General features: G+C 46.2%; 1 protein-coding gene across 25 annotated transcripts in view; it reads left to right on the top strand.

The window, feature by feature from the left end:
* NR1H3 (nuclear receptor subfamily 1 group H member 3) overlaps positions 1-25760 on the top strand; it is a 475049-nt gene that overhangs the window by 389840 nt on the left and 59449 nt on the right. For all 25 annotated transcript variants that reach the window (XM_085646596.1, XM_085646594.1, XM_085646593.1 and 22 more), the window contains 2 exons: positions 1605-1822; positions 2412-2591. In XM_085646596.1, coding sequence (XP_085502722.1) covers positions 1605-1822; positions 2412-2591 — 398 coding nt within the window. The remainder of the gene's footprint in view (positions 1-1604; positions 1823-2411; positions 2592-25760) is intronic.

Here is a 25760-nt window from a genome sequence, read left to right as displayed (position 1 = left end):
TACTCTTTTTAATGTCTTTGTTTCAGCTCGGGCCCCTTTGATAACATCATTCGGTTTTCATTTCACTTCTTTTGTGAATGACACGCAAAGAGTGTTGTCTCTGCGTTTGGACCAGGAAATAGAGAGGGGTAAGATGTTTCATGATTGTATGAAATTGGTCAAGACGTGGATGACGCAGAATTGTTTGAAACTCAACTCAAGCAAAACTGAGGTTATCATTTTTGGAAGCAGCACTAACTTCTGGTCACCTGGGTGGAGGCAGGAGGAATGAGGTGCTCTCCTGAAGCCTGTCATGAAAGCAAGCAATCTAGGAGTAATGGTTGATAATATGCTCAGCTTTAGGGATCAGGTAAATGCAGTCACTGCATCTACTTTCCTGTCCCTCAGAATGATAAGGAAAATAATGCATCGTTTACCCCTGGACAGCCAACGTATAGTGATATCCGCCCTTATTTGATCCAAACTGGATTACTGCAACGGTCTATATCTGAACGTCCGAAAGCAACATTTGAATACATTGCAATTGTTGCGGAATGCAGCAGCCAGGGTGCTTACAGGCACCCCGAAATGTCCATTGGTAACTAAAGAAATCAGAAAGCTTCATTGCTGCCAGTATGGCAACGGGTGAGACTCGCACCCCTTTGCACGGCCTTCAAAGCTCTGCATGGAGGGGGAGCAGAGTACCTTAGGTGGTACATCCCAAAGAGAACCCTTCGCTCCTTAGGAGACGCTGTTAGCGCCTTCCTTTAAAAAAGCCAACTGGGGAGGCAGAAGCTTTGTTATCTGCACCTCTGGGCATGGAATGAACTCCCGTTCCATATCGGAGCCTCCCAAGATTTGATGTCATTTAGAAAGGCACTGAAAACATGGCTTCTCAGCCCCGAAGGGCAGACCGAGGTCTTCATGCTATCCTGCTATACCGACTGTTAGAGCTAAGCGCCAGCACACCCTCGGGTAACTGCTGCGCTCTATAAATGTACATAACATGACACCAGCCCTACTCCTACCAGGACGGAATCAATACATTCCGGAAGGACTAGTAATTGAAACTCTTTATCTGCAAACGGCTGGGCTCTGGTCAGAGGGGAAGATAATTAAGAACGTGTTTAAGGATAAAACCCACATTAATGATTTCATTAAAACAAATACTCAGGACTCAGAAGCCAAGCGATAAACAGCAGAGGAGCAGTGTGAGGGCCCAGGGGACTGCATCAGTGGAGGGGCCGGAGGGGTAGAACGCAGAAGCAGTGAGAGTACACACAACATGGGGTAGTGTGTGTGCTTGAGGCATGGCGAGCAGTCAGTGAACAGATGTGAGAGCACAGGGCATGCGAACAGTGTACATGCACAGGCGGCGCGTCCATGCACAGAGCCAGCAGAGTGCAGTTTTTGGATGAGCAGTGTAAGTGTACAAGAGCAGTGTGTCTGCACATGCCGCAGCAATAGCCTGTGTTCACGAAGCACAGGAGGGGTATGCCTCTACAGGGGTCTTGGAGTAGTTTGAGTGCACGGAAACAGTAGGAGAAAATCTTTTGTTTTCTTTTTTTTAAAAGGGAAATATGGGTAAACCTGCATTAATTCACATTTCCGCCATGCTTTACCAGGTGTTCTATCCGAGGAGCAGATCCAGCGGAAGAAGCTGAAGAAGCAGCCATCGCAGGGGGAGGAGCCCTCCCCGGCAGCCGTGCTGCAGGACATCACTGCAGACCCCTCCAGAGAGGTTCACAGGCTGACCCCTGACCAGCTGCAGATGATTGAGCAGCTCGTCACCTCCCAGCACCAGTGCAACCAGAAGTCGTTCATGGACAGGCTGAAAGTTACGGTACGCATTTGATGCGACGGGGTCTGACCAGCACCAGCACAACCAGTGGGCGTTCATGGACTGGATCAAAGTTATGGTACACACATATTACCAGGAGGAGATGGTATGGAGCCTGGTCAGTACCACTGCGACCAGTAGACCTCCATGAACACACTGAGAGCATCAGGAGGCACGGGACACCAGGTGGAGGTGTGGTGCATGCATCCATCTTAACCTGGCTGCAAGTCAAGGCGTAGCTTGAATAGGCGGTGGAGGGACCAAGTCTGGAGATTGTTCAGCAGCAGTGCAAGCAGAGGTGTTTCTCAGTGTGCAAGTCAAGGGTCCATGTGGTGCAACAAGATGTGGGGATTGGTTGTGTGGACTGGTCAACAGGTCCTACTCAATTGCATGAAAGTAAAGGACTAGTTAGCCTGTGGGTGCTAGCTGTTTGACAGATGAATGGATTAGATAGTAGAAACACAGAGGGTTGGCCAAGGGCAGTGAATAAAGGATACTTTCCCTACACAAGTTCATCTTTGCAAACATGTTGGTGTCTTTGACTGTGTACTGACAAGTGTTCTCCGTCCTCCGCTGTTCCTTCTCATTGCAGCCATGGCCACAGACTCTGGACCCCTTGAACCGGGAGGCGCGGCAGCAGCGGTTCGCTCATTTCACAGAACTCGCTATCATATCTGTGCAAGAGATTGTGGACTTCGCAAAACAGCTGCCGGGTTTCCTTGAACTGACCAGAGAAGATCAGATTGCACTTCTAAAAACCTCCACGATTGAGGTAAGAACAAACTCTGCCATCCAGGCCAGCTGTCAGCCTTGATGATGGAGGCCATCACCAAGTGTACCTTTAGTTTTATAGAGTGTGTTCACAATATTGAGTCTGTGAAGTACTAGGAAGGGCAGCACATCATACATGTATTATCAGCGAGCAATGTTGGCAAATTTGCAAAGGAGAGACGGCATATTTTATTGGACTAATGTGATAATGAGGAAGTTTAGTAGTCCCCAAATGAGACAATCGAATGCCCACTAGAACAAGCATTTGCAATGCAATAGGTTTCGCATTTATAAGAGTTTGAGCTATTGGCATTGTAAAATTACAATGCCTTTTATTTATGTTTAGGTTTTAAAACAAATAAAAGGCATTGTCATTTACAATGTCAGTAGCATAAACTCGCATAAAAGCAGTGTGTGGAGTGCAGCAGTGTGCGGCGTGCAGCAGTGTGTGGCGTGCAGCAGTGTGAGGCGTGCAGCAGTGTGAGGCGTGCAGCAGTGTGCGGTGTGCAGCAGTGTGCTGCGTACAGCACAGTTATGATGTTATGCAGCTTGTGTAGCAGATATGCGGGGGGGAGGGTTGCTTGCCCATCCCATTTCCAGTTGACCAGAGCCCCAACTACAACATACTGAAGGCTCTTGAGATTAAAGGTAGTGGACATGCCCAGTTCCGTTTTCATTGGCAACATAGAAAGTCCAGTTGAGTTCTCAGAACAGCAAGAAACTGCCCTGGGGTGTTACGCTTAAATCACCTTGGATGAGGACTCTGTCATTTGGAGAGAACCAACCACAGCAGACCTCTCTTGAGGCTCCCATGCTACGACTCACTACCTTCTACATATATATCCTCATACTACTTTACGTATCTTATGCGATTTTGTAACCTTGGTGTTTTCCTCAAATTTATGTATTTGCTGCATTTGCCACCTTATCCATCAGCTGCTTCATAATTTGCACATTTTAACTAAAGAAAATCTGTTTCTACCTCAAATGGATCAAGAGTTATTAAAAACTCGGCAACGCATGGTGCCACGGAGTGGAAGGCTCAAGACAGAGGTTGACTGGTCACCTTTGTGTTGCTCATTGTTGCATTTGTGTGTTAAACTGGTAATAATGAGATGAAAACTTTGCTCAGATTGTGTTAACGGCTATTAAAAGACACAATAATCAAGTAAAATGTACCACATTACACCACATAATTTATTTTTCCTTGCCACATAATTTATTTAACCCTGACACATAATTTGGTCATCCTTCGCCAGTGTCCATGCATATGTGCCTTAAATCATAACGGTCTGTTGACTAAAAAGACAGGACTGACTGAAGGTCTGTCTGATGCGACTGGACCCTGCGAGCACCGGGCACCCCTCAATACACAGTACCATATGTTATCAAGTTTGAAGTAAATTGCCCGGCATTATGCTGATTTACTGTTTATAAGCACTTTCTATGCATAACTGAAAGCAGCAGGCTTGCTGCCTGCCCTCGGGTCTTTAGAAGCAAATCAGACGGGATTCGGCATAGCTTTGGGTCTGCACATACAAGCTGGAGGCCCTGCCCTGCTATGTTGTGTGTAGAAAGCAAATCAGCTCTTGGGACCCGGAGCATGGATTTCCTGCCACTCTTTATGCAGAGCTCGCAGCTCCTTTGCAACGTGCTGTTGACTCATGCTCGGGGAGGCCGCCGTATTTTATTTTGCCCCCAGCAATAGAAACATCCGCGAGGACTCGCTTTGCATTTTAAAGGGAAGCAGTTTTAAAGTTTAAACTCAAGGCACCTCGTGCATGCGGTGAGGGCAGCAGAGGGGAACGTCAGGCAGTTCGGACCACAGTGCCACAGAGGTGAGCATATGCAGTCAAGGGTGGGCCCTGCGGTTCATTGTCTATGCTCTGTCCTGCTTACACTCCTGCGCACCCCGGATCATGCCTTCAATGATGATATAAAATATTCTGCCCTTCTGACCCGATATTGAAAGGTTCTCTTGGCTTGGGAGTCACAGGCAATATAAAAACTAGAAGGATCCACAGCTTGGAACATGCTATGTCCCCACCCCCGACCTGCTGACACCACATTCTTCCGGCTGTGAGGGTCGAAAAAAATTAAACACAAGAATGCAAGGAAAACAAGTTATTCAAAGCACGTACCCCTTTGTAATGCCATGACAGCAGCGCGTCCTCCCTCGCTCTCTTTAACCACAGACAAACCTGCACGCACGCGACCGGGATTTAATGAATTGAAGTCGAGGAAGCCCCCTTTCATCCGTCTCTGGCACCACTAGGAATGTCAACAAGCCAAAGAGAAAGCAGCTCCACATCCGGGCCGGGGAGAAGACCTGCGAGGGCTGCCCGCGCATGCGCGGTACATGTAATTTTTGCGTGTTCTGCAGCTCGTGCCCAGTAGCGGCGTGTGAGGACTTCAACACCGCCGGACTTTTAATGAGTGCTGCGCGGCTCGTGCGGCCCAGGGAGGGGGCCGCCAAACAATACAGGAAGTCCGGCGGGAGCCCACCCCGCCTTCGTGAATGGTGCATGGTGTGGACAAAGCAGGATTTCAGGCGGGGCTCCTGTGAGCAAAACGGAGCCCCGCGTGTTGCTGCAGTGACCGGCAGGAAAAGCAGAGGAGCAGCGCAGAGTCCCAACAAGAGACGGTAAGTGCTTGGAGCGCGCGTGCGCATTTAAAAAAAAATATTAAATAGCATGAGGCTGCCTAGGACGTGCGTGTTGACGAAAGTGAAACTGCAAGCTGGCTTGCGAGGGAAGCGGGACAGGAGATGTGCACGCCGCGTGGCTGTAGGCGCGTACACCAACTCAAATCCGCCAAAAGCCTGCGCGTGCACATCTCCTGTCCCACTTCCGAGGCAAGTCAGCAACAATAGATCTCGCTTGCGAGCAGCGCTTCGCGCTGCGTTCGCAGGCGAGACCTAAAAAGGGACTGTTCGTAAGCTAAATTCTGATAAACTTCTAAGCTCAGATTCCTCACCTAGATCCAAAGACCTTTAGCAGTACCCCTGCGCTCCAGCGGGAGGCTCCAAGCGCTCCCCGCCGGATGTGACATGCGCGGGCTTATAGATATTTAGTTGCCACCCATGTGTGCTGACATCAATTCCTTTAAATCCGCACAAACCAATGCGGATCAGGTGCTACCTCTCAACTTTTATCTTGTTCTAAATTTTCAAAATCCTGTGTGCGAGGGTATAATGTTACCTCCCAAATCTACAGAGTTTACACCCTGTGTGGAACGTTGCAAACAAATGTCTATGGCTGAGCCACATATGGATTACATGTGGTTCCTTGGATCAGATCATAACTCCAAGGCCGGCACTGATTGCGCCGTGATGCACCCAAAGGCCACTCAGAAATGAGAAGCTAAGCTCTTTGTAGCAAATCTTGATCGGTCGAGGTAAAAAATAAGTCCCATTCCCAAGATGACTCTCGTGACCAGTCTTCTTCATGCTTCAAGTCTTCAGGGAAATTGAAAAAGAAGCACAAGAAGACCAAGTGGCATTTGGCCCCGTCCCTCTCAGTCTCCGGAGAATCATGAGGGCATCATCATGCCTGCAGGTCACGCTTCCGAAGTCAGTCCACTTCGGAATCGATCCCGATCTTGGTCCGGTGGCTATTGGAATTTCCGAGTCAGTTGGCAATCTCGCAGCAAATTGAGGAATTTTGCAAAGCCATGCTGCGACTTTTTGGCACATTACCAACTCTCTCTGGAGCATCTTTGGGCCCCAAGGAGCCAAGAGGCCTCTCAACTGGGCATCCACTGGTGGGTCTGCCCTTGGTGCCAGTCGATCCCTCTGGATCCGCTCAGGTCACTGAACCGAATTCGATACTGGTTCCCTTCTCAGCACCACAACTTAGACGGGAGCACAATCCAACAACAACGATGACTATTCCATCAAGTCCGAATGACGATGGCCATCCCATAGTGTTGGCAAACGCCAAGACAGCATCACCCTGACATTGACCAATGCTGCGCACCAGTATGACTGAACCGCAACCCTTCTACCATCCTTCTGCTTCAGACACAGTGCCTCCAACTTCCGGCAGGACTCAGGTCCTTCATGACCTTTTCGGCATGGATCCAGACAGTGGGGACTATGATGTTGGGGATGAAATTGCCCAATCATACTTGGAGGATAACTGATATAAAATATCTCCATGATGCCAGTGGTCTGGATACCTTTCCAGAGACCGGTCTACTTTCTCCACCAGGACCTGCCACAGAAGACAGTGCGTCCTTTGCTGTGGTTGTGCCAACGGTGGCAGAGGTCCTAGAACTCCACCTTCCCACTTAGGAAGTCAAAACTAATTTCCTGACAGAGGTGTTGCAAATTGGCCAGTTGTGCTCTTATCTTCTTGTCCCACACCTCAGAGGCACAGACAGGCGCTCTCTCAGTCCTCCCCTCATCTCCGAGGCACAGACAGGACTTGTCTCATCCCTCCCCTCCCCTCAAAGACACAGACAGGCCTACCTCCTCAGCCCTTCCCGCATCATAGTACCTTTTGTCTCCCTTTCTCTTCCTTCTCCCCCTTCCCCTTCTCAACTTCTGGCATGGGGCATGCTTTTTAGCCATTTTTGCAAGTGCAAGCTACTAGTTTGGAGGCCGTTCTTGGCGTTGTTAAAGCAAAAACCCAGCATCCTATAATGCACATGCTGTTAGCTTAAAAATCTATTGGTGTCTGTGTCACACATCTAATTTGTCTGTAATTCTTCATCTGTGTCTGTGGAGGCGGCTGTCATGTTAGTCCCTTTTCTATGTCCATGACAGCTATCAAATAGTCCTACTTTTATGTCGAGCATTACTGCAAACTGTAGTCCTACTTCCATGTCTATGAACTGTCCCGGTTTTTTGTTTTGTGAATCTGGTCTCCCTACCTTTACCCCATGCGTCCATCACCACCAGATGATGCCGCTGCCTTTCAAGATCTAATAACCGATGCTGCAGATTTTCATAATGGTCCTTTACATAAAGACCCCGTTAAAGATGACTTCCTTTTTGAAACATTATCCACTGCTCAAAGGAGGTCACATAAAGATGTGTTATGTCATGTAGACAATATTTTTAAAGACCCCGTCAAGCCACAAATGATTACTCCTAGAGTGGACAAAAAGTGCAAGGCTGCTCCATCTGATCCTATACACATCAGGGACAATTAACAGCAGATTCACTTGTAGTGGCTAATGCTCGCAATCAACTGGGACACACCTCCCCAGAAATGGAGTCAAAAGTGATTGATCGCAAAAAGATTGCGGCACAATCTGCTATCGATGTTGTATTGCCACTGTGAGGCTCTTTTAACTCGTTACGACATGGCTCTTTGGGATGAAAGGGAGGGGCTCCTCCAACATCTCCCAGAAGAATACAAGAAAAGGGGGCAGGAAATTGTTAATTAGGGAAAGCCAATCACAAGCAACTCCAAAAAATGTGCACTAGACTCTGCGGCACTGCAGCTAGAGGCATACCCACCAGTCTTCTTGCTTGGCTGCGTGTCTCAGGTTTCTAACATGAAGTGCAACAAATAATCTTCAATCTCCCCTTTGACAAAAAGCACCTATGTGGTCCTCAAGGTGGACACAGCTCTTGAGAAAATGAAAAAGGACACTGAGGTCATCAAAGCAATGGGGGGGGGGCCTTACAAACGTCCACATATCGGGCGTCCTTTCCAATTAGAAACAGGGTGCTAGATCCGCCTCCACTGACACCTCAACTTCTACCTATAAAAATCAAGCACAATCCTCCACAGGTAAACCTTTTATAGGGGATCTTACAGGGGAAATAACTTCAAAGGTCGTGGAAATAATACCCGAACCGCAAATACAAACACCAAGCAATGACTCTATCACCATTCCCACTGACCATTTAACACCTGTCAAGGGACTTTTTCAAAACTTTTTACCAGCTTTGGACAAACATTACTTCAGATCAATGGGAGTTGGACATTATAGAACATGGGTACATTCATTATACTTCCTTATCCCCAAAGAAGACTTCTCACTTCCAACCAGTCTGGATCTCAGACCACTCAATCATTATAGCGCATCCGAACACTTCCACAGGGACAGTCTCCAGAAGGAGATTCCACTATTACAAAAAGAAAACTTCATGGCAGCTCTAGACCTGAAAGAGGCCTATTTCCACATACCCGTACATCCATCACACAGAAAAAACCTACGGTTTCTCTTCCAAGGAAAACATTATCAATTCAGAGTTCTTCCCTTTGAAGCCACCATCGCACCAAGGATATTCACGAAATGTCTAGCAGTAGTCACAGCACATCTCCGCGGGCAAAATGGGCATGTGTTTCCTTACCAGGACGATTGGCTTATAATAGCAAACAGTTCCCAACAATGCAAACAACATATGCAGCAAACACTCACCCTATCACACCAACTAGGGTTTACCATCAATCTAGAAAAATCCCACCTTCAACCATCTCCAATACAGCCGTATTTAGGATCTATACTCCACATTATTTGGGACGAGCATACCCAAATATAGACAGAATACAAAATATTGTATCACTAAACCAACACCTTCGATGTCACTCCCAAGTAAAAGTCAAATTGGTCATGAGACTTTTAGGCATGATGGCATCCTGCAGATCAATAGTTCCACATGCCTGGTTACATATGAGACCGCTGCAAGAATGCCCCTCACGTCAATAGACACAGTCACAGGGTCAGCTACATGATCTAGTGTTGGTAGACAGCCGCACACATCTCTCTCTGCAGTGGTGGAATGTACAAAACCTATCCAAAGAGCGGCCTTTTCTAGACCCAGTTCCCCAAGTCATTCTTACAGCGGATACTTCCCTGACAGCCTGGGGAGCTCACCTTCAGGATGTAACAATTCAGGTTGTATAACTCCTTACGCAGGAGTCTACATATCAATTACCCAGAGCTTCAAGCTGTTCACCTAGCATTGGAAGCATGTCTACCTCACCTACTGCACAAAGTTGTCCTTGTACGGACAGACAATATGACAACAATGTACTATCTACAAAAACAAGGGGGCACGCTCTCTGCAGTTATCCAACTTAGCCCCAACCATTTGACACGTAGCAATGCATCGCAACATTTGGATTCTGGCAGAACATGTACTTTCAAAAATGGAGAGGGGGGCCCACAAATAGACCTATTTGCAACCAAGAAAATGCAAAATGCTCAAACTTCGATGAACTGGTCCGGGATATTTGCCTACGCTTTCCAACTCTCCCACTACTTCCATTAGTGGTCAGAAAGCTCCGGCAGACCTCCCTCGCCCTAGTTCTCATAGCTCCAACATGGGAATGTCAACCATGGTTCATCACACTACTGGAGCTTATCCTAGTCCCACACGAGAAGCTTCCCCTCAACCCGGGACTCCTCACATGGAACCATGGCACAATAAGACACCCCAATCCCAGGGAGATGAGCCATGCGATATGGCTCCTGAAGTCATAGAATTTTAATACGTACATTTATTTCAACAATGTTTGGAAATTCTAAAACAAGCTTGTAGGCCTATGACCAGACAATGTTATGCTGCTAAATGGAAAAGATGCATTCTATACTGCCAGCAGCGAAACGTTAACCCTCCACAGGCACAAGTGCAAACAATCTTTTTGTATTTGTTGCATCTCAAAAAATCTGGTCTAGCATATACCTTGATACGCTTACATCTAGCAGCCTTTGCAGCTTACCTACAAAATAGACAGCACTTGTCTTTATTCTGGATACCTGTGGTAGAGGCATTAATGGAAGGACTTAAAAGTCATCCCGCCGAGGGTTCCACCTGGACCAACATGGAATTTTTATATTGTACTAACAAGACTCATGAGACCTCCATTTGAGCAATTACATTCCTGCCAAATGCAATATTTATCATAGAAAGTTGCATTTCTGGTAGCTATCACTTCACTTTGGTGTGTTTGTAAGATCCAGGCACTAACTTTAGAAGAACCATTCTTCCAACTACACAAAGACAAATTAGTCCTTCGAACAAATCCAAAGTTTCAACCTAAAGTAGTTTCTTCTTTTCACATTAATCAATCAATTGAGCTACCGGATTTCTTTCCGCAACCAAAGTCTGTTGCAGAAAGAGCCTTACATATGCTGGAAGTCAAACGAGCTTTAATGTACTACATTTTAGGAAAACTAAGCAATTATTTATAGCTTATTCACCCCCTCACACTGGAAATCCTGGGATAGGATTCAGTGGGTTGCAATTCCTCCTCTGAGCATCTTTTACCGTTACAATTATAATCAAGACTTTATCTGTAGAAGTAATACCTGTGACAGGACACCGAACCTTGACTATGACCACTCGTGTCAGTCTGTGTTTGAAAAAATCTCTGTCTCCGCCTCCTGTGAGTTAGGCCTCAAAGACACCCACTGGAAAGTCGCGCATGCTTTGGAGGCTTGCCTAATCAATTCTCACAGGGTAGCAACCTCTACAAATGTTAACAGTACTATAAATATCTACAGAGTAGGTGGCATACTTCATACCAGCAAAATCAGCTAAAAAATCTGCAAACAGGGTGAGGCAGAGGGCAGCTGTTTTTATCAACAAACTTTTTTGCCTTCACCCTCCAGTTCTCTGAACCCATTTTTGTTGGATTTAATCAGTGCTAAAGAGCGTGTGCGCTCTCACTTAAACATGGTCAAATCTGCTACACCCAATTGGCACATTTAATTTGCTTATAGATCCCTAGTAAGTGGTACTACATGTACCCATTGCTTGTAAATTAAATGCTACGAGTGGGCTTGCAGCACTAATTGTGCCCCCCACTTAAGCAGCCCTTTTAAACTTGCCTCAGGTCTGCCATTGCAGCCTGTGTGTGCAGTTTAAACTGCCATTTCGACCTAGCAAAATGAACCTTCTCCTAGGCCGAAGCCTTCCTTTTTAATACATATAAGTGACCCCTAGGGGTAGGCTCTTAGTAATCCATTGGGCAGGTTGCTATGTATTTGAAAAGTTGAACATTTGCGTTTAACTTTTACATTTCCTGGTAGCGAAAAACTCTTAAATGTGTTTTTCACTAATGTCAGGCCTCCCTCTCCCATAGGATAACATTGGGTTAATTAATATATCCTATAAGTGATAACTTTCAATTTGGAGCATATAGGGTTATTGAGTCTGCTATCTAAAGAATTGTAATTTTAAACCCTCTTAAAAGTAAAATTGGATTTTAAATCACTATTCTGAACATGCCACTTTTTTTTAAGTTGGCATTTTCTTGTCCTAACCATTTGGTGCTTGTGCCTGTATCCTGGGACACACATCTAGGTGTAGCTAACAGCTGGTCTTTGTGTATTGCTCCCGGTTAGACTTGGCATCTTTTGGTGTGCTTCCCCTGACGTTTTGCTTTCTGACCTCCCATTTTTGACTCTGTTTTTGCTGGTGTAATGATTCTGCGCACTTTCCTCACTGCTGTCCAGTGGGAAAGTGCAAGTGCTCCTGTATAAAATGTGTTATGGATTGGTGTTTTCCATGATTGGCCTATTTGATTTATGTGTCAGTCCCTAGTAAAGTGCACTGCGAGTGCTAGGGCCTATAAATCAAATGCTGTTGGTGGGCTACAGCACTGGATTGTGCCACCCACGCAAACAGCCTGAAAAGTGAAACTCTGGCCTGCCATTGCAGAGCCTGTGTGCTGCCTGGGGCTGCCATGTCTACTTGGAAAGTGCAGACACTTGTAAGTCCAGAATTATGGTTCCAGACAACGGCGGACACAGTGACCGCACTACCCTATGTTGTTTCCTTGTTGTTAACTAATGGTCAAATATAGGGTGAGCGTGCATGAAGCCAACTCCAGCACTCGCCGTCGTAGAATGCCAACTGCTGTGCAGAGAACTGAGAGAATGAGATTGGTGGAGTGGTGCACTGCTCGTTGTTATGACAGTGATGGTCAAATAGTCAATAAGTCTTGATGTATAATAAATCTTATTTTATTTTCCAAGAAATGGTTTGCCAGCTAACGCCGGCTCCACTCGCAGCCCGCCTGACAGACTACGCGCTCACAGGCCCTTATCAAGGCGGCCCCCGTGCTGGAAATTGGCCACTGTACTGCTCCGATCCTACATTTATGATTACTGATGCCCTGAAGAAGTTCTTTTATGAACGAAACGCGTTGGCTGGCAAACCATTTCTTGGAAAATAAAATAAGATTTATTATACATCAAGATTTATTGACACTTGTAAGTCCCTAAACCTTCCCTTTCCTACATGTGAGTCGCCCCTCTGGTAGGCCCAAGGTACCCCCAAGGGCAGGGTGCATTGTAGGTGAAAGGTAGGACATGCCTTGGTGTGTGTGGCATGTCCTGATAGTGAATTACAGCCTTCTTCGTTTTTCACTATTGCAAGCCTACCTGTTCCCCATAGGCCAGAATGGGCAGTTTGATTATTACATCCTGTAATCCTAACTGACCCAGGGAACATGGTAGAAAGTCGAGTTTAGTATGCCTGAACTCAGAATGATAAAATGCATCTTTTAGTGAAGTTGGGAACAGTAAAGAGGGAAATGATGAGAGGAAAAGAGCTGAAGAGGAAGCGCGGTGGTGAACTGCCAGAAAAGAGAAAAAGATCGGTCCACAGATGAAAGTGGGACAGTGTAGCTAGGTGACTAGACGCAATTAGACTAGTGGTGATGCCAGGAGGTGGGAATCATCGAGCCGGGTAGCTCGATCCCACCTTATGGCAATGCGAAGGAGATGAAATCTAAGTAAAATGGAAAATAAAGACAACGTGGAGTAAGTATACTGTCGACTTTAAGAGTCCACAGCGCTTCCTCTTCAGCTCTTTTGCTCTCTTCATTTCCCTTTTTACTGTTCCCATCCTCTAATACATCTGGTTTTCCCTTTTTCTCCCCCTTTCTCCCTCTCCGCGTTCCTTTTGAAACTCTTATCCTGCGCATCCTTCTTGCGTTTAACATCCCCATTATTATGTCACATATCAATGCAATGCACTTAAGCAATTCATTATTCTCACTCTTGCTTAGGATAACTGTGTGACCACCCACCGATTCACGGGACCTGACACGTAGTTGCGCAGTTGTGTTTAAACAGAAACTTGTATGTCACATATGGTGCTCACTCGCCATCACTGGTCGCCTTGAACATTGTCATGTATGTTTTGTCGGGTCACATTGGCTTAGACATTGTTCCACTGCATATCCTTGCAGTCCATCTAAGTTAAGCCTGACTGCTTTGTGCCAAGCTACCAGAGGGTTGAGCACAGGTTAATTTGGGGTTTGCTTGTGACTTCACTCTGGCAGGATTTGTGGTTACTCCTTGAGTAGGGTTTCATCCCCTCAACCAGAAACCCAACTTCCTACTGCACCAATATATTAAAAGTGATTCAGATGCGTTGAGACCGTTTCTTGGAATTTCGGTGCAGTTGGTGATTAGTTTACAGTGTTCTGTTTGGGTACTGTCTTTTATAATGAGTATCCCATGGCCACAACTACTGGTGAACCCCAATTGGTTAACCTAGTTACTCCATTCAGACACTTTATTGGCAGTTACAGCTTAGTTTGGGAAGTGGGGGGGGGGGGGGGGGGGGACTGTGTCCACAGTGGGACACCAAGTCGATATATGCTATGTGGTGCATTATTGCAGTTAGGGTTCGACACTGGTGAAGGTTCTACTGTACTCTAATGTACACGTGTAGGGTGATGTAATTTATCGCATGTCTTGGCTGCATATACACATGCTAGGCACACTCCTGCCATCTACAAGTTGTTCTTTTCTTAAGGAAGTCATTAATTACTGGTGTGATGTTGAGTCCCCACTTCCTCGAGGGAATGTGCATGTCCAACGACTCCAACTGTGCAGCTTCAGCATCTATGTGGTCTATCGATGCCTAATGGCCCGTACCAGCCTCTACTCATCGAAAGCAACTTCAACAAGTCATCGTCACCTACCAGAGCCAGTTTTTTCAGCCGCCGAACGACTTACGGGCGACTTAAAAAAGCCCAGCTCCCTTCCAGGACCCATCGAGAATGTTTGGCTCCAAAAAGCCGTCTTTTTTGGAACTGCCCTCAGTATGGGGCTAAATACACGAATTCAGACACACGCCACCTGCAATCTCTGCCTGTCGCCAAAACATGAGGAACAGAACTGTGCAGCTTGTTCAAAAATAAAAAGACACTTCGCACCAGACGAGACCTCCGGCTGGCCCTTAACTTGGAGATAGCTGCAGTAGCAGAATTCTTGCTAGAAGAGGAGCAACATCTTCAAATCATCGTAGATGAAGAAGAAGGTGCTATGCCATGAGAAGGGGGCACCATCGTGGACAGTCAGCACCACGCCGCCTCTGAAGAGTCCAGCCAGCACAATGAACACAAAGAGTCGGACTTGCTGGTAATGGAACCACCACATGAACAAAGACGATCGGGGTCAGGGCCAGGATGAGGACAGCGCCAAGGGCTGTGAGTGCACAAGACCCAACCCACATAAAGAGAACAATCTCTTAGCCATCCCAACATCTCAACATCTCCTGGGTGTGCCACAGCCTTCGGGTTCTGGTCAACACCGAGAGTTTATCTCGGAGCCGAGACAGGCCGAGACTATACTAGTTTTCGATCATGCCAGAGGAATAGTCATGGAGCTGACACACAGCAGCATTCAATGCCAAAAGGCCATTGACTCCTGCACATAACATCGCACCTATCCTCCGGCACCAACGAAACCCTCTGAGCCAAGCAGACGCACGGGTTCGAACACACCTTACCAGAGCCATGACACACATCAATGCCGAAAAAAGTATGGGAGCACAGCCACATTGCTACTCCGAAAAAGGCTTTGCCATCGACCACTAAGACGCCAACATGAAGCAAAGAAAAAACAAACAGAAAAGGCAACGGTGCCCAAAACAGCCAAGAAACTAGTGGCCTATGAGTCAGAAGGGAATGTTTTTGAAAACCTTCATGAGATCATGCGACAGAAGCACTAACAGATGAGGAACTTTAACCAGAAAAGTCTCATGAAAGGAAAAGGCAGGACACTGACACGCCTCAGCAGATTCCAAAGAAGGCAACTACAGAGCCTAAAGCCACAAGCCCTATGCCAATTGACTTAAATACATCTCCACAGCCCATGTTACCATCTCCCACACACTCAGCGGAGGAAGAGGCACGGAGTCAAAGTCACTATACATATGATTCAGACTCACAAGGAGAACCCCAACACATCCCAGACCCATTTTTTTTGGTTTGAATATCTTTTATTAGTACATTTTCTTTATCATTTCCTGATACAACACATCCATTGTCTAGCATCAATAAGCATCACTTTCCAGATAACATCTCTTGGCCTCTGACTCTGTAGAAAGCCGTCCGCGTGCGTGTCTTTCACATAGACTTGGTGTCATCTTTATCCATAGTGCATGGATGCTTATCCAGCCGCTAGTTATCTTGGGCATTAACTGCCCGCACATTCTATCATCTCCAATCGAGTGCAAGGATGGAAGTGTTTAGTGTGTCCATTGCCGACAATAGTCTAGAGTGCGACAGAGTTCAGGACATCTAAGCAATATACTAAAAAAGAAAAAGCAACTCTTGTATGAGAAGGCTATTCATTGCATATCCCAAGTGTTAAAGTGTACCGTGAAACAGTCCTACGATAGATAGATCCATATATACTTCTAAATGCCTCTATTCGCATAATATTTCCGTTCTCTTTTCTATAATATTCAACACAATTTTATTTTTATTTTTTCAATACCCAATAAGAAAACTAAACAAACAAAAGATGTCAATGTGCTGAGGGAATGTGTATTCAGTGACTGGTGTGTCTGTCATCTTTGAGTGGCCATGCCTCGATTGGTGTGCCATTAGTGAGCATGTGGTGCCACGACTATTGCTGTTGCGGGTGTGTAGCCGTCAGGGTTACGTCTACTTACGTTTAACATACTTAGGGAATGCAAGGTTTCGGTTTGTTCCAATCAGTCTGGGCGAGATAGCATACAGGTGTGGCGCCTCCTCTGCTATCTGGTGATGTATCAAACATTAGGCCCCACCTGTTGTGCGGGCAGGGGCTGTTGTGGGGTACTGGAGCACACTAGCTTTTTAAGCATATTATCCCAAGTCTGTGAAGACATCCCAGACCCATAGGGTGATTATGGCATAGTGCTACCAGACACAGACATAGAACCCCAATACCAGCAAAGGCTTACCAGTGTTATTCAACATGCGGCTGAATACCACAAGGTACAAATGCATACCACAGAGCAGGAGACAGACTTCCTATCAGAGACACTCTGCAAGACGGATGGCTCGTTGCAGTATCTGCCAATGATAGGGTCCATGCTCAAGGTCTCCACTGAGATTTTTAAAGACCCAATCAAGACCAGCGTCCTTATGCCACATATTGAAAGGAAGCACAAAGCTTCCCCCGATGACCCTGTGTACATTAGGGTACATCCAACAGCTAATTCCCTGTAGTGACCACAGCGAGAAAAAGAGCAGCTTCCCAAAGCACTGGAAATACACCTCCTCCAGATAAGGAAAGCAAGCACAATGATGCAGCAGGAAAGAGGGTTGCAACTGGACCCACCAATCCCTGGTGGATAGCTAATTCAGTAGGACTCCTATCCAAATACAACAGGCCAACTTGGGACGAGATGCAAGATCGTACTCAACATCTCCCTGAACAGTACAGGAAAAGGGGGGAAAACCTAGTTGCAGAGGGTAGACAAGTGTCTAATGCAACCATTGGTTGTGAACTAGACAGTGCTGATAAAGCTATGAGGGGAATAAATTCCTAAAATACTACGCAGACATGCCTGGTTACGCAACTTGGGGTTCAAGCCAGAGGTGCAGCAACAGCTGCTTAATATCCCATTTGACAGAGAATACCTATTTGGACCAGAGGTAGACTCCCAATTAGAAAAATAAAGGAAAAAACAGAGACTGCTAAGTCTGTGGGAGCCTTGCAGTCTACTACACCAAGACAAAAGTCCTTTCGGAGGAATCCCGGAAGAGGAGCTTCCAAAAATACCACTCCTGATACCCAAACTTACTAGAAACAGTGGCAGAAACACCACCAGCAAACTGGCAACAGTTATTACAGGGGAGGGTTTAAACTACAAGGATATGGTAGAGGAACGCCTGCAAGGGGAGCCTCAACCTCCAAACAGTGACTTAACTTCCTTGCCCCCGCTGCCCGATCGTACAGCACCTGTTGGAGAAAGGCTACATTAATTTCACCAGTTGTGGTGAGAAGGGACCTCAAGCTGGTGGGTGCTGCACATTATCCATAAGGGGCATTGCTTAGAACTAAAAAGCAACCCACCAAACATCGCTTCTCACAAACTCTCAGCCCTCAGCATGCACGCCTTCTCAAACAAAAAGTAACAGCTCTGCTGCAAAAGGGGGGCTTAGAACCTGTACCACACAGACACCAAAGCAATGGAGTGCACGCCCTATACTTTTAATACCCAAAAAAGATGGTACACGGAGCCCAATGCTGGATCTACAACCACTCAATCTACACATCTCATCAGAACACTTTTACATGGTGGCACTACAAGATGCGATACCGGTACTACAAAAAGGCAGCCTCATGACAGCAGTAGATCTAAAGGACGCATAATTTCATACACCAACCCACCCCATACATCTCCAGTACCTTCGGTTTGTGGTAAGTGGATGTCATTACCAGTTCAAAGTACTACCATTTGGAATAACCACAGCCCTAAGAGTATTTACCAAGTGTCTAGCAGTGGTATCAGCCCGTTTAAGGAGACAGAACATTCATGCCTTCCCACATCTCGACTATTGCCTAATCAAGAGTTTCAGCAAACAGAGGTGCTTGCAAAACACACAGACCACCATCAATCTGCTATTCAAAGTGGGATTCACAATAAATGCCGCAAAATTGTAATAACCTCTTCAGGTGCAGCCAGACCTGGGAGCAGTACTCAGTTCGATCTCTGCCAAAGCATGCCTCAATTTGCACAGGGCTCTCAATCTCCAGACCAACAGGCTCTTCTTCAACCACATCGTCGCCTGCCAATCAGGACAGTGATGCACATTTTGGCCATCCTGGCCTCTCATAGTAATGGTCCCATATTCCAGGCTACACATGCGCCCGTTGCAGGAGTGTTTAGCATCTCAGTGGTCACAAGCGGGGGTGAGTTGGAGGGTCTAGTGTTGGTTTCACCCAGGGTCCATCATTCTTTAAAGTGGTGGAATGCACAGAACATCCTAAAGGGGTGACTGTTACCATACCTGCGTCCCGCAAAGGATGAGGCGCACAGGTGGAGGGCCTCGCTGTACAACACCAATGCGCTGTTCGCCAGCAAACATTCCGCATTAGCGTTCTGGAGCCATTCAGATCGCTGTCAGAGCTTTCCTCCCCAGTATAACGGGCAAATATTTTCTTGTCCGCACAGGCGATATGACTGCAATGTATTACATTGAAAAACTGAGGGACGCACACAATCCAACTGTCTCAATTAGCACAGACCATTTGCACTTGGCTGTACAACGCCACATTCACCTCCTGGCGGAATATCTGTAGGTGGTGGATGATTAAGTAGTGGACCTACTAAGAAGTATGAAACAACAAGTCCACGAGTAGGAACTCCAACCTCAAGTCCTCCGTGAATACTTGCAGCGTTGGGTAACACCAGAAAAAGATTTATTCTTAAAAAAAGAATATGGCGAAATGACAAAACATTGCCTCCAGGCACCCACAATCCATGGGCAATGCCCTATGGATGAACTGGTCAGGGATATTTGCATATCCTATTCCACATCTCCCACTCATTCCATATCTGGTCAGGAAACTTAGACAAAAATCACTAAAGATGATTCTCATAGCTCCAACCTGGGCATGGCAGCCCCGGTTCTCAATGCTATTGGAGTTGTCCCTAGAGTCATAGAGTTTCGATATTTATGATTGCCTCCAGAGTGCATGGTCATTCTGAAGGAAGCAAGGCACCCAACCACAATCAATCAGTCATTTGTAAAGTGTGCTAATCACCCATGCGGGTCTCAAGGCGCTGGAGGGCAAGGGGTGCAGCTACTGCTCGAACAGGCAGGTTTTAAGAAGTCTCCTGAAGGTCAGCAGGTCCTGGGTCTGTCGCAGCTGTGTGGGTAGGGTGTTCCATGTCTTGGCAGCGAGGTAGGAGAAGGATCTTCCGCCAGTGGAGGTCGAGTGGCTGCGTGGGATGGTGGCGAGGGCGAGGTCGGCGGAGCGGAGCTGGCGGTTCGGAATGTAGAAGGTGAGACGTTTGTTAAGGTTATGTAGCCAAATGAAAAGGTTTTGTACACGATTGCGTGGCTCAGAGCATATACCCTTGCACACCTACAGTAGACCCAGTGTGCTACTTGCTTCACCTCCAAAGGTCACATGTAGCAAACACTTCCACAAGGCTGCATCTAGCAAAAATTGCAGCTTATCAACAAAACCAAAAACATCCGTCACTTTTGAGAATACCAGTCACCAAAGCTTTTATGGAACGGTTAAAGAGAGTAATCCTGGAGTAATCCCACCACGTACAACTCCAGTCCCTTCATGGAATTTAAATGTTGTGCTCACAGGACTAATGTCAACGCCTATTGAACCACTGCATTTGTGTCCTCTGCATTTCCTTTCTTGGAAGGCAGCTTTCCTTGTAGCTATAACTTCCTTAAGGAGAGTCAGTAAAATTCATGTACTAACCACTGAAGAGTTTTATTTTCAAAATTTGCAGAATAAGGTTTGTCTACGTACAAACCCAAAATTTCCTTCCACCTGAATCAAACACTAGATTTGCCAGTCTTCTTTCCAAAACCAGAGACCATGGCGGAAAGGGCTCTTCATACACTTGATGTATGTTTTTTGATGCACTATATAGAGACAACCAAAAATTTTAGAAAGACAAAACAACTATTTGTAGCTTTCTCGAACCCTAGGGAAAGTAACGCCATCTCAAAAGCAGGAATTGCAAGATGTATTTTTATATGCATACAGATTTGCTATGTAAAGGCTAGAAGAGCTCTACCAACAGTTCCAAGAGCTCATTCCACAAGAAAGAAAGGTGCATCAAAGGCTTTCTTAAGGACTATTCCTTTAACAGATATTGTAAAGCAGCTACATGGACAAACCCGCTCACTTTTACTAAACACTACTGTGTAGATGTTCATGCCAGACAACCATCTGGACAAACAGTTTTACCTCTATCCAAATTTTGCGATCACTTTTTCCGCCCATTGGTGAAAACCACCCCCACATTTCTCCAAGATACAAGAGATGTTCTAAGACTGATTGAACTCACTAACCAGGAGGGCCCACATCCAGATGTACTTCTCACTCTGGATGTGGAGGCCCTCTACACCAATATTCCTCAGCTTAACACTCTTGAGGTGGTGGAGACGATCCTGCTCAATACCAACTGGGATTCACCGACCCCCGTGAGCTTTATTATGGAATGTGCCAATATTGCTCTTACAGAGAATTTCTTTTTATTTGAGGATCAACTGTTCCATCAGACCCAAGGAACTTCGATGGGCAGCACCTTCGCCCCGAGCCTGGCATGTCTCTACATGTCAGACTTTGAGGGCAAACATGTGCTCACGGACACTAATCCCTTCTTGAGTAACGTTCTCCTTTGGAGACGTTACATTGATGATATTTTGATTTTTTGGAAAGGCAGCACGGATAGTATCCCGCACTTTTTGTCATGGGTGAACAGTCTGAACCCTTTCCTCAAATTTACCGCAACCTGTTCCCAACAGGAACTACCATTTCTCGATCTAATGATCCTTAACAACATGGGTACCTTGGAGACGATAACCTATAAAAAACCCACTGACAGCCATTGTCCTTTACTATACAATAGTTTTCACCCCAAGGCACTAAAAGACAATCTCCCATATGGGCAGTTCTTACGCATCCATAGGAACTGCAGCAAGATAGATGACTACAATAAGCAAGCATCTGAACTTGGTAGGAATCTAACCCTGAGACAATATCCTGCCCGCATTATCAACAATGCAAAAAAACGAGCACGCAACACCAATAGGTCTACCCTTCTTGAATCACAGACAAAATCAGATTCAGACCTCATCACATGTGTGACCACCTTCACTCCAGAGTCCAACCTGTTAAAAAGGGTCATCAATAAACACTGGCGAATACTAGACTCAGGTGATCTGTCTCTAAGTAAACCGAGATTTGCATTCAAACGCACAGCCAACATCAAGGATCTCCTAATTAACACTAGACCCAAGCTACCAGCCCCTACAGTTTCTAATACCTTGTGGAACTTGCCTCCGGTAAGCGGACATTACCCCTGTGGCCAATGTGTGGTTTGCCCGCTTACCCGAGTAAGTAAAACAGTCCAATTAACTACCAACTGGATTTGGACCCAGAGGAAACACACAAATTGCAACACACGCAATTGCATTTATCTAATTACATGCCCGTGTTCGTTGCAATACATTGGGATGACCACACGCCCAGTAAAGACAAGACTAACCGAACACAGAAGCAATGTACGTTGCAAAAAAACTAACACTAAGATGTGTTCTCATTATGCGGCACATAATCATACACCTAATGAGCTAAATTGGACTATTCTAGAGGCCTTCCCAGTCATCACCAAAGAAGCCCTCTTTAGAAAGGAACAATGCTGGGTGTTCAAGCTTGCGTCACACACGAGGGGCCTGAACGATGACATACCTTGGGCTGAAATGAATCACTGAATAGCCCTATCAATGCCACCTTGTTGTTTTGTCCGCATTATGTCACCCCCTTACACCACCTACCTCCTGTTCATCTTGAGTTGAGCACTAAGGTCCTTGTGTCCTACATTTGCTATACCCCCAGGGATCATATCAATAGAACAGGAATACAGTTGTATTTTTCATAATGACAATTTCCGAGGGATGTATAATTACACCTATCAATACATACGGCGAGTAGCGGCAATCACTCCTATCCTTCCCGCCCCCCCCTCTTTGCCCTTTTGACCTAGTAATTACTCCATTACTGTAGCTGCCCCGTTCTGACATGGCCGCTGTTTACTCCCACACGCGCCGGATGTCACATGACATGAGCGCGAGTAGAGCCCATTCCAACATGGCCACTACGTCGAGGGACGTCTTCCTACGCTATTTTAGACGCACCCGGGAAGTATCCTGCACGGGGCCCAGAGCGAGGGTAGGACGCCAGCAAGTTGCCAGTCTACCTACGTGAGTACCGTGATTGTATGACCGGATCCTGTTGGTAAGCCTGCTCGTCAGCTTTTGTTAAGATGAAAACGTAATTTTTCTCCTACCTGTTTCTCCCATCTGTGTTTGGCCTCTGCATAGAATTTGGAGCAACTTTTGTGCTCTGTTGTCATCCCCGTCTGTCCGGAACTAGGTCGTGAGGGGTGAGTTTATGAATTCAGTTCCGTTCACAGTATGTCTTGAAATCAGTGCGTTTTGTGGCATGCCCTCACACTAGTATACGAACCTATTTCACGTACTACCTTAGCCTTCCCTGATCGAAAAACGATAACTTATGTCTCTCTTTCGGTTCACGTTGACACTGTGTCACTAGTCTTATCGTTTGTATTCCTAATCATTCCTGTCTGCCATTGGACATCGGTTTGATGGATTTACACGCGCACAGCACAAGACTATTTTTATAGAATCACACAGTAATTTTTACCGACTGGTACATAGCCACCCGTGACCCTCTTGATTCCGTCCGCAAAGCACGGCACCGTCGTTACGATCACGACGTCTGACACCATTCCATTAGAAGGTCCACGACGGATCTTCTCCGTCTTTCCACCACCCACAGGTCACAAATACCAAATAAACACCTAAAGTGCACTAAGAGTGACCTGTGTACTCTGTTTTCACCGAGGCGCACCTTTGTCCAGTGCACTCAGCATTGCCGATGGCTGTTTTCACTCGCTGGTTATTGTTACTTTGTTTTCTTTCCCCCCCCCCCCTTTTTTGTTCCTTACCATAGGTCTATCCTCATCTCAGTACCAGTTCCTTAGTAATCACCCCCTACCGTTCCTAGCAACTAGTGCTAAAACGGTAGTGCACTTACCTTTACACGTTCTAATTTTTGGTCCTGACGAAGTGCCATTGACCCTTCAGGGCAGCTGGGGCACGAAACATGTTGACCACACCCTCACATAATTAGCCCTTACGGACCATTAATCCTAAATAGGGCTTCTACACCTCTTTTTACCAAGGCTAGAGCTACCTCATTAATAAAATTACTCAAATAAGTAGGACGGCCCTATACCTTTTTTAAAACATCTCACTCCTCGTGCACTACCCTGCCCTCACACCCACCCATACGGCTTCTTCAAAAGATCCCCGACAAAGAGCCCCGGTTTCGGGAGCCCGTCAGGCATTGCAGCGCCGGCCTGACGAGGGGCAAATGCCCAACTGATGAAGCATGACATCCCTTGGGATGTGTGAGGGCATTACGAAGAAAAGACCTGTGCTTCCCTACTTCCTTTCACTTCCCAACTAGCTACCCATAGGAACTGCTCTTCTTGTTCTTAACAAACAGTTTTACGCACATTATTTCGAACAACTGCACCATCTAATGACCTAGAGCCACCGCGAGAGGAGTACTGCTTTACAGTCTATGCATAGCATGTGTATCTTCAGCCAACACATGCTTCGACTTGAGGATGGTACTTACTCTGTAAGCATCTATTCATAGCGTGGAGTGCTGCAGATTCACATGCGCCCTTCCGCCTCACTGGGAGGTATGAGATAGTGTCAGATGTAAACATATAAAACACTATATATATATGTGTATATAGATATAGATATAGATATATATATTACCTACTGGCGGTCGCCAGTAGGTAGTTATAGTTAGGACCCTGTTTCCATAGGAAATCCGCAACATTCTATTTTGAATAACTTTGGTGCCGGTCGACGAATCCTCGCGAATTTCTCAAAATTGGTGGGGCGCTACGCTCCGCTCCTACCCTGAAAGTCTCGGGGGGATTCGTCAAGCGGGGGCTGAGATAAAAGGGGGGTCCCAAAACGCGTTTTTCCCATGCATTTTTCCATAGGACCTTTAGACAGGGCTACAGCCCGAACGGCTGAACAGAATTACTAGAAATTTGGCAGAGAGGTAGTCCTCAGGTCAAGGAAGTGCCTTTTGTAGGTTTGGTGTAAATCTGTTCAGTAGATTCTGAGAAAATAGCCTTTAAATCAATATATATATATCTGAGCCAGCTTACGGTACGCTTACCGTAAGCTTACCGTACGCGTACGGTGGCGTGCGCGAGCGCGATTCTGATTGGCTGTTAGATCTTAGTAAACATTCGAATCGGCCGAAACCAGGAAGCGGCGGCCGCCATTTTCTCTCTCGCACTCTGAGGGGGGGGCTGTAAACAAAGGCAAAAAACATATAAAGGGGCTGTTTAGACAGCGCCCATGCACATAGCCATGTTAGTTGAGTCCTCAAAGATCCCCCAAGGCCAAAAACGGTCAATTTTTATTTTTTGAAAATTTGCCGATTACGCTTACCGTACGCGTACGGTGCGCTTACGCTAAAAATTTTAATTAAAAAAAAAAAACACTCTCTGTGCATGGCATATTATTGTCATCACTTACAAATTAAATTTAACAGATTACCTATCACAAGGAAGCGCATAATATGTCCTCCATGTGCGCACGGTGCGTAACGTGGGCACGCGGTGCGCGTAGCGCACTGCGTGCCCACCTTGCGTGTACGGCACTAACTGCGTAAAGTGGGCGCGCTGTGCGCGAAGCGCACCGCGTGCTCACTGTGCGCGCACGGTGCGCGATGCGCACCGTGCGCGCACGGAACGAACTGCGTTAAGTGGGCGTGCACGCCACGAATGGCGTAAAGTAACTTAGCATTTAAAAAAACGTACAAATTCACTGAAAAAACCATAGGTTTCACACACGTTAAAGTTAGGAATTAGCATTTAAAAAACCTTGCTAATTCAATGAAAAAACCATAGGTTTCACACATGTTATAGTTAGCTGGAAATTTTACTGATAAAAAACCAATGAAATTCCCCCGTTATAGTTACTGTAGGCAACTATAACTCACGCGACCGTAATCCTCTGGTGATGACATATGTGTCTTTATGAAAAAAAAATTTTTGTAAAATATGTATAGCTAAAATTTAATGGAAGAAGACATGGGCAAATAAGTTTCTAAATACAGTATTAGCATCAGCAGAGGATTGCGGTCGCGT

This window comes from Triturus cristatus, chromosome 3_1, assembly GCF_964204655.1.
Source record: "Triturus cristatus chromosome 3_1, aTriCri1.1, whole genome shotgun sequence".
Classification (NCBI taxonomy): domain Eukaryota; kingdom Metazoa; phylum Chordata; class Amphibia; order Caudata; family Salamandridae; genus Triturus; species Triturus cristatus.
Note: the sequence above shows the minus strand (reverse complement) of the source record. Positions and strands in the feature narration are given on the sequence as shown.